Source organism: Phyllobates terribilis, unplaced genomic scaffold (genome assembly GCF_046119375.1).
Source record: "Phyllobates terribilis strain yellow unplaced genomic scaffold, ASM4611937v1 Scaffold_5__5_contigs__length_657084704, whole genome shotgun sequence".
Classification (NCBI taxonomy): domain Eukaryota; kingdom Metazoa; phylum Chordata; class Amphibia; order Anura; family Dendrobatidae; genus Phyllobates; species Phyllobates terribilis.
The window spans coordinates 137,457,997-137,477,256 of NW_027362765.1; the positions used below are offsets into that span (position 1 = coordinate 137,457,997).

At 42.9% G+C, this 19,260-nt stretch overlaps 1 protein-coding gene across 1 annotated transcript in view; it reads right to left on the bottom strand.

Annotated features, from left to right (window-relative positions):
* Positions 1 to 3,921: 3,921 nt before the first annotated feature.
* Positions 3,922 to 19,260, bottom strand: part of VAPB (VAMP associated protein B and C) — a 41,683-nt gene continuing 26,344 nt past the window's right edge. The window contains exons 2-6 of the mRNA XM_073683055.1: positions 18,422 to 18,574; positions 14,024 to 14,127; positions 13,168 to 13,248; positions 9,546 to 9,719; positions 3,922 to 5,374 (exon numbers count right to left, since the gene is read on the bottom strand). Coding sequence (XP_073539156.1) covers positions 5,216 to 5,374; positions 9,546 to 9,719; positions 13,168 to 13,248; positions 14,024 to 14,127; positions 18,422 to 18,574 — 671 coding nt within the window. The 3' untranslated portion in view covers positions 3,922 to 5,215. The remainder of the gene's footprint in view (positions 5,375 to 9,545; positions 9,720 to 13,167; positions 13,249 to 14,023; positions 14,128 to 18,421; positions 18,575 to 19,260) is intronic.

A 19,260-nucleotide genomic window follows, 5' to 3' on the forward strand; every position in this document is an offset into this window, starting at 1 on the left:
TGAACGAGGTAAGACTGCACTACCAGACCCAGCCAACGTTCATGAGTGGAGCTGTTCTGAAGAACTAAAAAATATTAGTGAACTCTTTCTCCAATCTCTTGGCAAACCCTTTAACTCATTCTGCAGCAACAGTCCAAACGTAATACAAAGATTATGTAATACTGGGCACATAAAGGACCATCAACTTAGAAGCTGGTAATAGCTACACGTATGAATGTAAACTTTTTCCACATTGACGGAACTTCAACATACCATTTTTCTCTATGAACTGGCTTCAGGGAGGAGGGGGGTAAACAAAGGACAAAATGGCCGAAAGATAACGATGAGTTGCCACATGGCCAGTGTTAATAGCTCTGTAATTCAAGACCCCTTGTCTTTTTAGGTGGAGTGGTCCTTTAATAGTGCAAAAAAACTCAAAATGCAATTTAAATTGGATATGAAAGATTCATTTAATTACATTCACGCACATGTAATGGGGCAAGATGTACGGAATTTGCAGCGGTGCCATCGGGTGGACAGAAGTAATAAGAGGTTTCTTAAAAGGTAAAGTCCACCAATAATATTTCACAGATTAAATCTACATAAAATTGAGATCATCTTTAGCTTGACTTCTCTAGTGATGCTTTATAAGCTTGGTGCGACACCTGTCAACACCAAAGTTTGCTAGGTGTCTCTGCTACATTGCACCGCCATACAAGTGAATAGGGCCCCATTGCAACCTTCAGGGTACAGCAACAAGCAAATCACAAAAATCAAAAGCAGTTGGACTTTTTGCAACTTGCTTGTGGAGGTCGCTGTACCCTGGGATTGTAATGTGACCCCATTCACTTGTATTGTGCTGTGATGTAGCAGCGACACCTAGCAAACTTTGGTGCTGTGGTCAAAGTCGCAATTTAGCCCCAGTCTAATTCTATGTTCTATGTACCTTCATTAAGATAGCTAAATTCAGCAAACCGTGTATTGTGGGAGCTCCGGTGACAATTACATGGTTGGAGCAGAGGTGCTAGCACACATGAGCAATTTTTACCTTCGTTTTGGATGTAAATGGGGTAGAAAACTACTTTAAAATCAGCACAAGAAAAATATCTGACTCAATGTAGATTTTTACTGTAAAATATTGTTCTAAAATGGGGTCTACTTTTAATTCAAACAATTTCTTAATACATGTATTACAAATCCCCCCTCAAAAAAAAAATATCAGAAAAGGATGGAAAGGAAAAGGTAAGTGCTTCTACCCCAGGATGACAGCTGCCTCTATTAAACTGCACACCAAACCTTAAGGGTATGTGCACACGATGCAGAAATGAAGCAGAAAATTTCTGCATCATTTCTGCATCTCCCTGGCAGAAAAAACGCATGCAGATTGTGCATGCGTTTTTCCTGCAGAATACATGCGGATCCACATGCAGATTCACATGCGTTTCCGCATGCAGATTGACAAGCGCTTTCCAGGCGATTTTAGCATCACCTGGAAAGTGCTTGATAACTAGGTCACACTATATAAATCCATGCAAACAGCATGGATTTATACAGTGTGAACCGAGAGAGTGTATATACTTACCTCTGATGGCCCGCGCTGTCCTGCTCACTCCGTTCTCCCGGCTGCCGGCAACTTTGAATTGAAAGACCTGCCGACGTCAGCGTCACGTGACCCGTCACATGACTCTGACGTCACCGCAGGTCCTACAACTCACTGCAAGTGCCGGGAACCAAGCGGGAGCGCTGTGCGGGCCGACAGAAGGTAAGAATACATTTATTTTTTATTTTATTCTTCTTTTTACAGCTTTTTTAATGGTACCTGGGTGTGGATGAGACTCTCCTCTCCTCCACACCCGGGTACCATCCGCACATTAGAACGCACCAATTACGCAAGTACAAATGCTGTCTTGCGGAATTGGCGCGTTCTAATGCAAGTCAATGGCGGCGAAATCGCCGCGTTTCCGCAAAATTAATTGACATGCTGCGGATTTTTGACCGCAGCGTTAACGCTGCGGAAAAATCCGCATCATGGGCACAGCACATGCGGATTTCCATTGGGGAACATTGCTGCCCTTCTACCATGCGTTTTTCATGCGTTTCCGCGGCGTTTACGCAACTGCAAAAACGCCGCGGAAACGCATGAAATACGCATCGTGTGAACACAGCCTAAAGGGGTTTTCCCACGAACAAATGTACATTTTAGTCAATGGATCTTGGAATAATATTAATTTCCACAATTGGATGTGTTTAAATAAAATGTTCCTGTGCTGAGATAATCTTATAAATGTGCCCCTGCTGTGTACTGTGTAATGGTTGTGTCTGACCGTACAGGAACATGGTCTGATGATACCACATCTCCTGGGCAGAGGAGGAAGCAAAGGAGTATACAGACAGGACAGCACGGGGTCACAGAAGATTATTTTTAAACAATGTTTTACTTCAAAGAAATTATCAGCTGCAATCCTATTCTGTAATATCTGTATACTCTTTTCCTTCCTCCCCTGCCCAGGAGATGTGGTATGATCAGACCATGTCCCTGTATGTTCAGACACAGCCATTACACAGTACACAGCAGGGGCACATTTATAAGATTATCTCAGCACAGGAACATTTTATTTAAACACATCCAATTGTGGAAGTTATTATTTCAAGATCTAATGATTAAAATGAATTTTTATTTTTTTTTTAGGGAAAACCCCTTTAAAAACTAGAAAAATAGGGTCAGAACCAAACCTTTATTTGGGACGGGCAATGCTATGGCTAACACCAAACCTTTCTCGTTCTATGCTCAGTGCCGAGGCAGCTCTGAGATGTGAACAGTGATCAGACTAGCTGCTATGTAAAACACTGCAGGATATTGTCACATAGCAACTAAATTACTGAGAAATGGATCCAGCACTGAAAGGAAAGAAGAAAAAAAAAGTCCTGGCTTTTACAGTGGAGCAAAAAGATTTGGGCTGCTCTAGTCCAACATCCAGCTGGGCCATACAGGGCAGTCGGACCATCTTCAGCCAACACCTTGGGCCCGGCATTCTGGGTGCCTCTTGCGTTTATTAGGCCCGGCGACATTACTTGAGGCCTAGTCACTAGTCCTCACACAAAATCTTGACACAAGTGCAAGGGGCACCCAGGAGACTAGACTCAAAGGTGAAGACAGCCCAGGAGAACCGAACTGGATGCTGGACAAAGGCAGTGCCAATTTTTTTTGCTCAACCCTACTTCCTTTATCTCTCCCATGCCTTTTGAAACCATTTCTGAGAATGACTGAAAAATTGTATGCGAGATTCCAGCCAAGCTTATTGCAAGTGTCTCAGGGGAAAGTACTGCCCTAATTGTGGGCACCAATTACTGTGGGCCTGAGTAACCAGGTCAGGGTGGGGAGGGAGCTTTTGTGGCTATCAAAAACTGGGCATTGTGTATCCTCAACAGTTAGGCCTCTTTCAGACATTTGTTTTTCTTGTAAGTGTTTCGTCCGTTTTCCACAGATAGAACATTATAGAATATGTGCACAAGAAAACAAAAATGGATGTCTGTTTTTTGATTCAAATCATGTATCAAAGTATCCAAAGCAAATCAATGGATCCATCCGAGTGCTGTCAAATTTTTTTCATTACTATTAAATGGTCTGTTTTGTTTCGTAAATAAAAACGAATGTGAATGAGGCCTTAGTCTGGGCTGCTAGAGGGATGGGGAAAAAAACGTAAAGGGGTTGTATGAGATTAGAAAACAGATCTGCATTTTATTCAAAAACATCGCCACTCTAGTACTTGGGCTACGTCTGGTATTGAAGCTCAGACATATATATATCCAGAATAAAGGCAAAATGCAATAGCAGACAGAACCACTGAGCAAGGGTGGCACAATTTCAATCTACAAACAAATTGAGATGCAAAATGCTCAAAACAAAAAGTTTACACAACATAAAAATAAACCACAGACAGATCTTTTTGAAAGATTTAATTTACAGCAGGGACACCTGATGGGTTAAATTTCTTCCCCTCCCCCCCCCCAGATTTTATAACTAAACCGCAAGGAAGGGCCGGAGGGCGCTAAATTTTCAACAAGACCCCATGTATTAAGATGTTCATACAAAACATTTTTTTGTTTGACCACACAGAACACACAAAAAAAAGAAAAAAAGAAAAGAAAAGACCCCCATAGATCGAGACAATGAACGCCAAACTATATACTGAGACATGTGCGGGTTTTATGTACGCACAACATAAACATGTCTGCATCCACATCGACAGATCACCTAAACAATGGGTAGAAGGTAAAGGATTGCGACGCGGGATAAACACTGTAAAATGGCTTTATTATGGGGCAGGGTAGAGCCGACTCCTTACCCTACCCTGTATAAAATACTATATGATGGTCTCCTTTTTGGTCCCTATTCCAAATAACTACTCCCAAGCACCCCAATATTCAATGCTATGCCAGAGCACCCCATCCCTGTTAATACAAGCCAATACCTGACACTTCTGTACATATAGACCGCGTCCTATAACCATTGCGAAAAGAAAAAATATCTCTGTACTGCACAGCTTTGGAAATTGGGTTAACCGAAAACACCCACCCCCCATATGGCTGCCCGCCCCAAACTTCAAACTGGCTACTGACTTTGTGCAAATCCAGGTAGGCTGCAGGACGCAGCACGGGAGATTTCTACACTTAAAAATGGACGTAATCCTTCATGAGCAGCAAGTATGACTATTATATTTATATATATTTATATATGTATACATAGGCAGGAGGGCAAAAAAAAAATATACATATACCACTTCCCCTCCCCCTCCCTTGGAATCAATGATGGTGCAACTGGACCTAATTTGATGACATTTGACTGAGATAAATCAGAAACACTTATCCAGAGGTTTAAAAATGTGTTTTTTTTTCCGCTGTTTGCTTTTTTTGTCTTTAAAACGACATTTTACAGAACGACGTTAAAGAATTAGGTGACTTTAGGTTATTTAATCAACAATGATCTTTGCTAGTGAATCATTCTGTACAATTTATCTGATCCTAGAAGCAAAAATGTTAGAACTGAGCAGGGGAGGAGAGGTGGGGAGGAACTTAAAGGCAGGACCTGTGAAATGTACATTTTTTTTCCTTTTTCTCACTCTCGTTATGAATAAATTTGATTTTTTTGATATGGCTAAACCATCGACAGTATGATTTTGTAAATTTGTTTTTTTTTTCTCTCTTTCTCTCTCATTTCCTTTAAAGCATGCGTCATCTACAAGGCCACTTTCCCTATGATTACACCGATAATGAAAACCAAGACTGCCAGGGCGAGTATCCGAGGATTTAAGCCTTCATCTTTTACAAGGCTAGAGGATGAAGAGACAGGGTTACTGGAAGCTTGAACTTTTCGCATTCTCAACCCATCTTCCTCCTGTTAAAATAAAGACTTGTGTTAGTGCACAGCCAAGTGGTGATAAATGGAATTGCAGCACAATAAAAAAAATTGTTATTGAGAGGACATAGCGGAGGATACCGTATTTTTCAGACAAGACGCACTTTTTTCCTCCAAAATTTTGGGAGCGTCAGAGGCAAGTAGCGAGTCACAGGAAGTACAAGCCGATTGCTGCAGCAAACACTATGCCCACTGTTAAATAAAAAAAAAAAAAAAAAGAATATTCACTGCTCCCCACGCCAATAGTCCCTCCCACCTCTATGCCCTGAAGCCGGTGCCGAGAGGTGGGAGGGACTATGGGCATGTGGAGCAGTGAATATTCATTGTCTTTAATAGCAGGAACACATGATCGCCCAGCCACTTTAGGAGCCGGCGGCTGCGGCTAACAGTGTGCCTGTTAGTAAAAGAGAATGAATATTCACTGCTCCACACACCCATAGTCCCGGGCGTAGAGAGAAGTGAATATTCCCGGCAGATGACCTTCGTGTGTGTGGGCGCATGGCAATGACGACATGTGCTGCTTATACGCTGAGATCAGCTGCTGGCATCAGAACAGGACACAGCGTTGAGAGGTAGCGGATGGAAGGAGAGTATTTTTTTTTTTTTTTTTTTTTATGTGCGCGGCGTGATGGGCATGGGGGTGGAGGCCATGTATACCCGGATGGGCATGGGGATGGAGGCCATGTATACCCGGATGGGCATGGGGATGGAGGCCATGTATACCCGGATGGGGATGGGCATGGGGATGGAGGCCATGTATACCAGGATGGGGATGGGGGCCATGTTTACAAGGAAAGGGATGGGGATGGAGGCCATGTTTACAAGGAAGGGAATGCCATGTATACCTGGATTGGGGGCCATATATACTATTATGGGGGATCATATATACCGGGATGGGGGATATTAGTACAGAATTGGGGGGACATTACCCCTGTAACAGTGTGAGCAGCAGATCCCCCCCAATAACAGTGCGCCATGATCATATTTTTTGCTTAATTTTATATTTATATATATATATATATATATATATATATATATATATATATATATATATATATATATATATATATTTTTTCCTCCACTAAAACCTAGGTGCGTCATATAGTCCAAAAAATCCGGTATATCCATATTATATACACATATATCTATATATTACACACATCTATATTGGAGTGTACGTTTTGCTTTTTTCCCTTATATTTTTTTGGGGGAGGGGGGCGGGGGGGGGTTGTGGAGGTGGTTTGAAAACTAAGTAAACAATACAAATTTTTATATTAACCCCTTCACGTCCTTGGGAATTTCATTTTTTGCTCCCCTTCTTCCCAGAGCCATAACTTTTTTATTGTCCGTCAATACTGTCATGTGAGGACTTAAACTGAAAACCTGCCATTATGATTCTCCAGGTCATTAAGAGCTCTAAGATACCAAACATGTATAGGTTCTTTTTTTATTTAAGTGGTGAAAAAAAAATCCAAAGTTTGTAAAAAATAAATAAAAAAATATCGCGCCAATTTCAGAGACCCATATCGTCTCCATTTTACAGTATCTGGGGATGGATGAGGGCTTATTTTTTGCGCACCGACTTGACGTTTTTATTGATACCATTTGGGAGTAAATACAATGTTTTGAATACCTGTTATTGCAATGTTGCAACCAAAAAAACTTAATTCTGGCATTTCAATTTTTTTTGTCATTATGCCGTTTACCAATCGGATTAATTATTTTTATATTTTGATAGATCGGGTATTTCTGAACGCAGTGAAACAAAATGTGTATTTTTTTTTTTAATGGGGCAAAAAGAGGGGTGATTTGAACTTTTAGATTTCTTATAAAAAATATATATTTTAAAACATTTTTTTTTTTACTTGCTTCAATAGTCCTTTTAGGAGACTTGAAGCTGCGATCTTCTGATCGCTTGTGCGACATATAACGGAGCTTCAGCCCTGCTATGTGTAGCAAAAATGATCATCTGCTATGAACGCCAGCGCTACGGGGCAGCGCTCATAGCAGATCTGCAATGGCAAGCAATGGGGGGGTGGGGGGTCTCCTGCAGACTCCCGGTTGTCATGTCAACACATTGGCGCCCCGCGATCGTGTGACAGGGGCGCCTAAGGGCGTGGTTTGGGATTTTGGATGCGCTTCCGAAGCAATCATATTAAATGTCACTTTCAGAGACTGACAGAAGCATTTAACTGTTAACAGCCGTGGGTGAATTGCGATTCCACCCGCGTCTGTTAGAAGCTCATAATAGCTGACCAGATCAGCTGACATGTGCCTGAAAAGATGGGGGCTCAACGCCAGAGCCCACCATCAAAGGGAGGCGATCTATGACATACCAATACATAATAGATCGTAAAGAGATTAAAGGGGTTGTCCACTCCAAAGCAAACTTTCGGCAGCAGTGCAACCTGCACTGCTAAGAGTGTGTAACGAACACACAGTCAGGATTCAGCTCTGCCTAAACCAACTTAAGAGTATTTGTAGTCATGCACCGATTAGAATCTCATCCACTTTTATTGAGAGAAGCTAGTCGGAGCATGATTACAAGGAAGCAAGCTGCATACTTAGAGTCACATGATGACCACTCGAACTGGCTAGCAGAGCCAAATCCTAAGGCTATGTGCCCACGATGCAGAAATGAAGCAGAAAATTTCTGCATCTCCCTGGCAGAAAAAACGCATGCAGATTGTGCATGCGTTTTTCCTGCAGAATACATGAGGAATACATGCGGATTCACATGCGTATCCACATGCGTTAACGCATGTGTTTCCGCATGCGGACTGACAAGCACTTTCCAGGCGATAGCATCACTTGGAAAGTGCTTGACAACTAGATCACACTATATAAATCCATGCAAAAGGCATGGATTTATACAGTGTGACCGTAAAAATAAAAAAAATAAAAGCTATACTTACCCCCCAATCCCCCGCCGCGTGTGCTGTCGCGCTCCTTCCTGGTTCCTTCCGGGTTGCCGGCATCTCGCGAGACAGCCAACGGTCATATGACCGAGACGTCATCTCAGGTCCTGGAAGGAGAAGCGCTGCAGGAGCCGCCGGACAGGTGAATATAAACTTTATTTTTTATTTTATTCTTTTTTTTACAGGTACAATGGTACCCAGGTCTGGATGAGAGTCTCCTCTCCTCCAGAACTGGGTACCATCCGCACATTGAAACGCATATAATACGCATGTACAAATGTACAGACACGGATTCTATGCGTCTCAATGCAAGTCCATGGCGGCGCTTCCGCAAAATTAATGAACATGCTGCGGATTTATGAGCGCTTCAGAAACGCTGTGGAAAAATCCACAGCATGTGCATTGACATTGCGGAATGCCATTGGGGACCATGGGGTGCGGATTACCATGCGTTTTTGATGCGTTTCCGCAGCGGAAATGCATGAAAAAAGCACTGTGTGCATGCAGCCCAAGAATGTGTGTATTACATACAGTATTCAGAAAGCTGCTGAACACTGGAGTTTGCCCGGGGGAGGGAGAAACCACTTAAAGCCTTGGTGTAAGATAAATGCAGACAAAAAGTGAGGCTCAATTATAGTGTAAAATTCTTGGCTATAGCATTACAGCTTTTTAGGTTTTTGGAGGAGACAGTGGTTTCGACATTGCCTCAATCCACACTCCCCATTGGAGTTGGGCTGCCAAACTAATGTGGCTTGTGTCAAGTCTCAAGGGGAAAAAAAAAAAAAAAAGTAACACATTGCCATGTTAGATAAAGCAACGGTCTTTTTTTTTTTCAAAGTGGTTGGAAGGTGAAACATTTTGAAAGGGGTGCTCTGCAAAACCTCTATACGTCAGTATAGTCAGAAGACTCTCTTAGCAACACTGCAACTTCCTTCTAGCAGACCCTTGAATTTTGAACATCAGGGGCATAACTTTGCGATATGCCACCCATGTCTTTGATTGGAAAAGCCCTTTACTTCCCCTTTTATTTGAATGGTGGACAATCTGAATGATCACTAGACTGAGGTGTGAACAGTGTTGTGGTTGGCGATTTGGATTCACACATGTTCCTACGACAAAGCTGAATGGCTGAAGTTAGGTGCTATCAATGGGACACTGGCAAATAGGAATGCACCCTCGGATAACGCCACATAAAAGTGCTGCAGGGAAAGTGATTGGTTTTAGGTCAGTACCTTCATCTTGATGTCCTCCCGTAGTCTCTGGACTTCTGTCTGCAGCCGCTTATTATCTTCTGACAACTTCTTATGCTCGGGGTCGTCCAGACTGGAACTTATGGATTTGAACATAGAGCTGGATTCTGTTTTTGTTACACTGCTAGAGAGGACCTTGTTTGGTTCACCATCATGCTGAAACCCAACAGAAAAATAAGAAAATTTAAACCCTTCCTGCAGAGCCAATTTTTATTTTTGCGATTTTGTTTTTTCCTCCCCTTCTTCCGAGTGTCATCATTTTTTCTATTTTGTAACTACCTTCCTGTCTGTGGGCTGTTTTTTTTTTATTTTTTTCAAGGGGAGGGGCGTGAATGAGGTGTAGCTTTGAGTGACACCATTCACTTCACCATATAATGAACTGAATAATGGTGAAAAAATAAATACTGCCATAGTTTCTTGGGTTCTGTTTCTGCGGCATTCAATCACCAGTAAAAATTACCTGGCAACATGATTCTCCAGGTTTGTAGGATTACAGCAATACCAAATTATAGTTTTTATTGATACTATTTTGGGGTATGTGCCAAGTTTTGATTGCTTTTTATTGCATTTTTTGGAAGCGGTGTCGCGACCAAATAGCATCAATTCTGGAGTTTCTAATTTTTCTCTAGTTCGTTACATTGCAAAAAGTTCTACATTCTCCATCACTAGACTATTAATGACCAGCAATGCCATTTGTTGTGAGAAAAGCATCCAGACCTTTTTTAAATGCTCTTATAACATCTATCATTACTACCCACTTGCGATATAATCAGACTATGGCGGAATGCTTTAACTGTAAAGAACCCTGCCCTAATTAGCTGCTGGAATCTCTTTTCCTCCACACAATAGCTGTCCCCTGGGGTCCTTTGTATTGGACACACATGTATTTGTACATATCAATGAGTTCTCGGAGGCGGTTTTAATTCTAAAGGCCCCGTCACACATAACGAGATCGCTAGCGAGATCGCTGATGAGTCACGTTTTCGTGACGCAATAGCGATCTCGCTAGCGATCTCGTTATGTCTGACAGGTAGCATCGATCAGGCCCCTGCTGTGAGATCGCTGATCGTTACAAAGCTTCCTGGACTATTCCTGGGTCGTTGCGCTCCCGCTGGGCAGTGTGCATCCCAGCGGGAGCGCAACGACCCAGGAATGGTCCAGGAAGCTTTGTAACGATCAGCGATCTCACAGCAGGGGCCTGATCGTTGCTACCTGTCAGACATAACGAGATCGCTAGCGAGATCGCTATTGCGTCACCAAACCGTGACTCATCAGCGATCTCGCTAGCGATCTCGTTATGTGTGACGGGGCCTTAAGCCAAGCATACCCAACCTCTCATCACAGAAGAGACCTTATATCCCAATCTAGTTACAGCCTTTGAACTGATTGACTTCCCAATATCCTTTTTAAAATGTGGTGCCCTAAACTGGATCACATATTCTAGATGTGGCCTTACAAGTGATTTATAGAGGGGGTAATACAATGGGATCGTAGGATTTTCTCTCTTTTTATACTCTCTAAAATGTTGTTTGATTTTGCAGCTGCTGCCTGACATTGAGTACTGCTGCTTAGTACATTAAGTACTGCTGCCTAACCAGAATAATTAAAAGTGTTAAATACACTGCTCAAAAAAAAAAAAATAAATAAATAAAGGGAATACTTAAACAACAGAATATAACTCCAAGTAAATCAAACTTCTGTGAAATCAAACTGTCCACTTAGGAAGCAACACTGATTGACAATCAATTTCACATGCTGTTGTGCAAATGGAATAGACAATAGATGGAAATTATTGGCAATTATCAAGACACCCTCAATAAAGGAGTGGTTCTGCAGGTGGGGACCACATCTCAGTACCAATGCTTTCTGGCTGATGTTTTGGTCACTTTTGAATGTTGGTTGTGGTAGCATGAGACGGACTCTACAACCCACAGAAGTTGCTCAGGTAGTGCAGCTCATCCAGGATGACACATCAATGCGAGCTGTGGCAAAAAGGTTTGCTGTGTCTGTCAGCGTAGTGTCCAGAGGCTGGAGGCGCTACCAGGAGACAAGCCAGTACACCAGGAGACGCGGAGGGGGCCGTAGGAGGGCAACAACCCAGCAGCAGGACCGCTACCTCCGCCTTTGAGCAAGGAGGAACAGGAGCACTGCCAGAGCCCTACAAAATGACTTCCAGCAGGCCACAAATGTGCATGTGTCTGCACAAACGGTTAGAAACCGACTCCATGAGGGTGGTATGAAGGCCCGACGTCCACAGATGGAGGTTGTGCTCACAGCCCAACACCGTGCAGGACGCTTGGCATTTGCCACAGAACACCAGGATTGGCAAAGTCGCCACTGGTACCCTGTGCTCTTCACAGATGAAAGCAGGTTCACACTGAGCACATGTGACAGATGTGACAGTCTGGAGACGCCGTGGAGAGCGATCTGCTGCCTGCAACATCGTTCAGCATGACTGGTTTGGTAGTGGGTCAGTAATGGTGTGGGGTGGCATTTCTTTGGAGGGCCGCACAGCCCTCCATGTGCTCGCCAGAGGTAGCCTGACTTCCATTAGGTACCGAGGCGATATCCTCAGACCCCTTGTGAGACCATATGCTGGTGCGGTTGGCCCTGGGTTCCTCCTAATGCAGGACAATGCCAGACCTCATGTGGCTGGAGTGGGTCAGCAGTTCCTGCAAGATGAAGGCATTGAAGCTATGGACTGGCCCGCCCGCTCCCCAGACCTGAATCCGATTGAGCACATCTGGGACATCATGTCTCGCTCCATCCACCAACGTCACGTTGCACCACAGACTTGCTTTAGTCCAGGTCTGGGAGGAGATCCCACCGGAGACCATCCACAACCTCATTGGGAGCATGCCCAGGCGTTGTAGGGAGGTCATACAGGCACGTGGAGGCCACACACAATACTGAGCCTCATTTTGACTTGTTTTAAGGACATTACATCAAAGTTGGATCAGCCTGTAGTGTGTGTTTCCACTTTAATTTTGGGGTGACTCCAAATCCAGGCCTCCATTGGTTAATCAATTTGATTTCCATTGAAGATTTTTGTGTGATTTTGTCATCAGCACATTCAACTTTGTTCTGTTCAAAATATTCAATGAGAATATTTCATTCATTCAGATCTAGGATGTGTTATTTGAGTGTTCCCTTTATTTTTTTGAGCAGAGTATTTCTACATTTAATCATTTGGACTTCTGCAGGAACGTCGATACCAAATGTACTTTTTATTATTTATTTTTTAATGGGAAAAAGGGGGCGATTCAAACTTTCATAAAACAATCCAGCGATGGGGAGCTTTCAGAAGGACCCTGGCAGCTATGGCAACCCACTGGCACCCCACAATCACATTGCAGAGGGACCTTAAGAGCACTAGAACAGGTGTGACTTAAATGCCGCTGTCAATCTCGGACAGCACATCTAAATAGTTGAAAAGCAACAACTAATCGCTATTGTTAGTGGCAGATGCTGGCTGTATAACACAGCCAACAACCGACCTATGAGCAGGCTCAGTCCCTGAAACTAGAAATGTAAGACCAAACCCTAGAAATACACTAGAAATTGGTGATACAAACTGAAGTAAAAGAAATGCCGATTTACTTACAGGCTTGTCATTTTCAGAAGGTAGCTCAAACAGGCACCGGAGTTTTGAATCCATCAATTCATCCGGCTTCGCTTCTTTCCACTAGAAAATTAAAGAAAGCTTTTTTAAAAGCATATCTAACATATATCCATTGAATATAGATTGGATAGGTCCACAGCTTTATGTTGTTGTGGAAGTCTGAAAATCCACCTGTTGTCTCACCCTAGGCTCAGATTACTGCTCATTCTTCCCATCCATGCTTTAAACTGCAGCTTTGATTGTTCAGATTACCTACTGTCTAAACCAGGTAGCTAGTGCATGGAGAGCTATTTCCCATTACAGCAAGGGAAGAATGAATGGAACATAAAATAAAGTAAACCACCAGTTAAAAACTTATTCCCAAGTGGTTAAACACTTAGCAATTCTGAGATCTGCACAGCCATGTCTGGAGTGAAGCGGATGCGAGCGTTTGATCTCTGCTCCATTCATCATCTATGGAACTGAGGGAGAAAGCCTAGTACAATCATCTGGTAGCTTGATCAGTCCAATAGATGATGAATGGAGTAGGGGGTCAAACGTGCACCTCGGCTCTAGTAAAGATGGGGCACAGCGGAGGTTGGTTCCCTGGTTCCACTAGCCCTTGCCTTAGGATAGCTAGGGGGCTGACCTATTTGTGGGGGATAACTTACTATCTTGGGCATCATATTTTGGAGAAAAAAAAAATCCATATACAAATATACTGAGCCATACAGCTATCAATAAGGGGTATCTGGCGAGATGTTATATTAACAGAACATTTGATTGTCTAGTTAGAAAGAAATGTAAAAGAACTTGGTTTTGCAGTGTCATATTTTTTTATTATGTTCTATATACTTACAACAGCTTCCATGTCGGAGGTGTCTGGCGGCGCATAAATGGACTGGACCATGAACTTATGCTTGCTTTTCTCATTAGGATCATAGTCAAACGGTTGGAGCATAACTACAGATAAAGAGGGGAAAAGATTTAAAATTCACAGATGCAATACTTGATAAACCACAAGGGGGCAGATATTTCATAATCCTGTCATATAAATGAGGCAGATTCAGTTCTAACTCTCCGCTGCCACACAGATGGCATTTCTCCAGGTCATGTGTCCTTGGCTCTTCAGGTTTCTTCATGCTGCGATCATGATGGCTTTTATTTTTACCTTTCATTAATGAAGTGTAATGAATTATACTGGGTGGAGTATTTTTGGGAGGGAGCGCATAAGTGACAGTGATAAACATACAAATTAAAAGAACACACCCAGCTACATAACTACATGTGTGCAGACGAGGACGGAACCAGTCATTATATAGGAATGTTAGATTATGAGGAGAGAGGTAGATATACAGTACAGACCAAAAGTTTGGACACACCTTCTCATTTAAAGATTTTTCTGTATTTTCATGACTATGAAAATTGTACATTCACACTGAAGCCATCAAAACTATGAATTAACACATGTGGAATTATATACTTAACAAAAAAGTGTGAAACAACTGAAAATATGTCTTATATTCTAGGTTCTTCAAAGTAGCCACCTTTTGCTTTGATGACTGCTTTGCACACTCTTGGTATTCTCTTGATGAGCTTCAAGTGATAGTCACCGGAAATGGTTTTCACTTCACAGGTGTGCTCTGTCAGGTTTAATAAGTGGGATTTCTTGCCTCATAAATGGGGTTGGGACCATCAGTTGTGTTGTGCAGAAGTCAGGTGGATACACAGCTGATAGTCCTACTGAATAGACTGTTAAAATTTGTATTATGACAAGGAAAAAGCAGCTAAGTAAAGAAAAAGGAGTGGCCATTACTTTAAGAAATGAAGGTCAGTCAGTGCGAAAAATTGGGAAAACTTTGAAAGTGTCCCCAAGTGCAGTTGCAAAAACCATCAAGCGCTACAAAGAAACTGGTTCACATGAGGACCGCCCCAGGAAAGGAAGACCAAGAGTCACCTCTGCTTCTGAGGATAAGTTTATCAGAGTCACCAGCTTCAGAAATCGCAGGTTAACAGCGGCTCAGATTAGAGACCAGGTCAATGCCACACAGAGTTCTAGCAGCAGACACATCTCTTCAACAACTGTTAAGAGGAGACTTTGTGCAGCAGGCCTTCATGGTAAAATAGCTGCTAGGAAACCACTGCTGAGGACAGGCAACAAGCAGAAGAGACTTGTTTGGGCTAAAGAACACAAGGAATGGACATTAGACCAGTGGAAATCTGTGCTTTGGTCTGATGAGTCCAAATTTGAGATCTCTGGTTCCAACCACCGTGTCTTTGTGCGACGCAGAAAAGGTGAAAGGATGGAGTCTACATGCCTGGTTCCCACCGTGAAGCATGGAGGAGGAGGAGGTGTGATGGTGCTTTGCTGGTGACACTGTTGGGGATTTATTCAAAATTGAAGGCATACTGAACCAGCATGGCTACCACAGCATCTTGCAGCGGCACGCTATTCCATCCGGTTTGTGTTTTTAGTTGGACCATCATTTATTTTTCAACAGGACAATAACCCCAAACACAGCTCCAGGCTGTGTAAGGGCTATTTGACCAAGAAGGAGAGTGATGGGGTGCTACACCAGATGACCTGGCCTCCACAGTCACCAGACCTGAACCCAATCGAGATGGTTTGGGGTGAGCTGGACCTGGTGAAGGCAAAAGGGCCAACAAGTGCCAAGCATCTCTGGGAACTCCTTCAAGATTGTTGGAAGACCATTTCCGGTGACTACCTCTTGAAGCTCATCAAGAGAATGCCAAGAGTGTGCAAAGCAGTCATCAAAGCAAAAGGTGGCTACTGTGAAGAACCTAGAATATAAGACATATTTTCAGTTGTTTCACACTTTTTTTGTTAAGTATCTAATTCCACATGTGTTAATATATAGTTTTGATGCCTTCAGTGTGAATGTACAATTTTCATAGTCATTAAAATACAGAAAAATCTTTAAATGAGAAGGTGCGTCCAAACTTCTGGTCTGTACTAATATAGATAGATAGATAGATAGATAGATAGATAGATAGATAGATAGATAGATAGATAGATAGATAGATAGATAGATAGATAGATAGATAGATAGATAGAGAGAGAGAGAGAGAGAAGGTACCATAGGTACGATAGCAATGCTGGTTCTCTCCCTCTGCCAGGCTGTGGTACCTGCCAATGATGACAGCACTACAGAGGGTCACAATTGGCAGCTGCACAGATGAAAACGTTGCAAGGAATCCCTGTAAAAGGGTTTCACCCCCAAACTATTTATTTTTGCACATAGCTCTTTCGTACGTAGACATGTAAAGGAATAGCTGGACATGGACAGTCCGACACTCCTCTGTTATTGAGAAATCAGCGTTTGAGTTGATATGCAAAACAAGACTTTATTTCTTTATTTTTAGTGGGGGTTGAAAAAAAAAAGGGGTGATTCAATTTGATTTTTTTTTTTCAATAATTAAAATTTTTTGTCCCTTTCAGGGGACTTGAATCATATATTGTAAGTGCATATACAGAAAATCACAATCTCCTATTAAGCCCAGCGATGGTCTGGATTTCTTGGAACACTGTCATAACAGGCCCACAGGCTGCATTGGCAACCCAACAGGACCCCTCAATTACGGGATTAAAATGTTGCTGTCAGAGATTGACCGTGACATTTCAGGGGTTAAAAGCAGCAGACGAAGCTCAGGTCCACTTTGCTGCTGTTAGAAACAGATGCTGACTGTGTACCACAGCCATCAACTCCCATACACCCGCTCCCAAATTGAAAAAAAAAAAAATTATATATTTATTAATAATATATTTTTTATTTATTTATTTCCATGGGAGCAATTCTTGACACGTCACCAGATCTTAAATTTAGGAATAAAAAAAATAAAAAAACTATGCAAGTTTGGTAATCACGTTGCCAAGTCATCCTATTTTTACTGCACAATGAAACACCCCCCCACCAAAAAAAAAAAAAACAATGGCTGAAATACTTTTTTTTTCCACTGCATTTTTTTTCCCAGTTAGTCCATAATATGGTTAATTGATCCGCATCATTCAAAGTACAGCTTTTCCCACAAAAAAAAACGATAAATAGTTGCAGCAGGAAGGGGGAAAACAACTCCACTTGTCTCTATTTGGGTTATACCTCTTTCTATAAATTCTACAGATATCAATGGACAGAACGGTGAGGAAGCACAAACACGTCTCCATCGATTTCAATTGGGACCGCTTTCTCCTACTGGGCGAAAGCCCCAGGGGAGTTAAAAAAATCAAGGCTGGGAGTATTCAGGTATAAGGCTGAGTTCACACGATGCGTATTTAATGCGTTTCCGCGGCGTTTTTGCAGTTGCGGAAACGCATTAAAAACGCATGGTAGAAGGGCAGCAATGTTCCCCAATTGAAATCCGCATGTGCTGTGCCCATAATGCGGATTTTTCCACAGCGTAAATGCTGCGCTCAAAAATCCGCAGCATGTCAATTAATTTTGCGTAAACGCGGCATTTTCGCCGCCATTGACTTGCATTAGAACGCGCCAATTCCGCAAGACTGCATCTGTACTTGCGCTATTGGCACGTTCTAATGTGCGGATGGTACCCGGGTGTGGAGGAGAGGAGAGTCTCATCCACACCCAGGTATCATTAAAAAAGTTGTAAAACAAGAATAAAATAAAAAATAAATGTATACTTACCCTCTGTCGGCCCGCGCAGCGCTCCTGCTTGGTTCCCGGCACTTTACAGTGAGTTTAAGGACCTGCGCTGACGTCAGAGTCATGTGACGGGTCACGTGACGCTGACGTCGGCAGGTCATTCAATTCAAAGTTGCCGGGAGAACGGATTGAGCAGGACAGCGCGGGCCATCGGAGGTAAGTATATACACTCTCTCGGGTCACACTATATAAATCCATGCTGTTTGCATGGATTTATATAGTGTGACCTAGTTGTCACAAGCACTTTCCAAGTGATGCTAAAATCGCCTGGAAAGCTCTTGTCAATCCACATGTGGAAACGCATGTGAATCCGCATGTATTCCGCAGGAAAAACGCATGCACAATCTGCATGCGTTTTTTCTGCCAGGGAGATGCAGAAATGATGCAGAAATTTTCTGCTTCATTTCTGCATCGTGTGCACATACCCTAAGAGGTCTCAGTCCTGCCTGCAACTATCCAATAAGAACAACTATTGTAAATTCATGTACATCTTAGATGATCAGACCCAACATCTTTCTTTGGTGAGAAGTTGATGGGAATCGCATACAGTTTTCCGGATTTAATTACCAAGGACTCACCAGATACATTGATGGAGGAGCCGGCATCGATGACCCCGCTGTTAGGTCTCACACAGTACCGGCGAGGTGCCGTGGTCTTCACTTTGAAACAAATGTTTTTTTCTGTTGGGTTCATGAGTTTCAGGTTTGTTGTTACGACATCTGTGAACGGACCTGTAACAGACAACGGACCTGTAAGAAGGGGCTGGAAGTAGGAGTAACTCCATTATCTTAACCATCATGAAATGAGCAGCTAGTAGGTCTACAGGGGGCGCTTCTGGCCACATACGCTGTTCGGGGATCAGGCCGAACATTGTCTAGTCTGGGTGCAATGTGAAAGCAGAACGAGCTATGTATGGGTTTGTAGCCTCTAAAACAATACCATCTTCATTCACTGAAAACAAGCAGAAATCTTGGAAAATGGAATTTGCATAACAAATAAGGTCTAAACTGGACCACTAAGGAGGTTTTATATAAGCTACTGGAGTGGCTGCAGGGGCTTGGGGGACTAAAAAAAACAACAACACTATTTTGGGAGCCGTGGCCTGGCGATGGAGGAGTAAGGTCACAAAATTCGCAGCTCCCGTCCCTGGACTGCCTCCACAGCCTTCCTAGCCCTTAAACTGCCGCAAATGACGAAGAGGAAGAAAACACCACCAGCCAATACTTACCTCTCTTCAGTGAGTATTAATCGTTTTCTCAGGAGCACGGCCTCCTCACTGGCGTCTGCGCTCTCCGATCACCTTTCCCGCTCTCCAGCATCAGATAAGGTGACCGTCTCCGGGGACTCACCGCCTCCCTCCTTTCCTGCTGAACGGATGCGGACCTCGCTGGTGGACTCAGATAGCTCCGATGCCAGG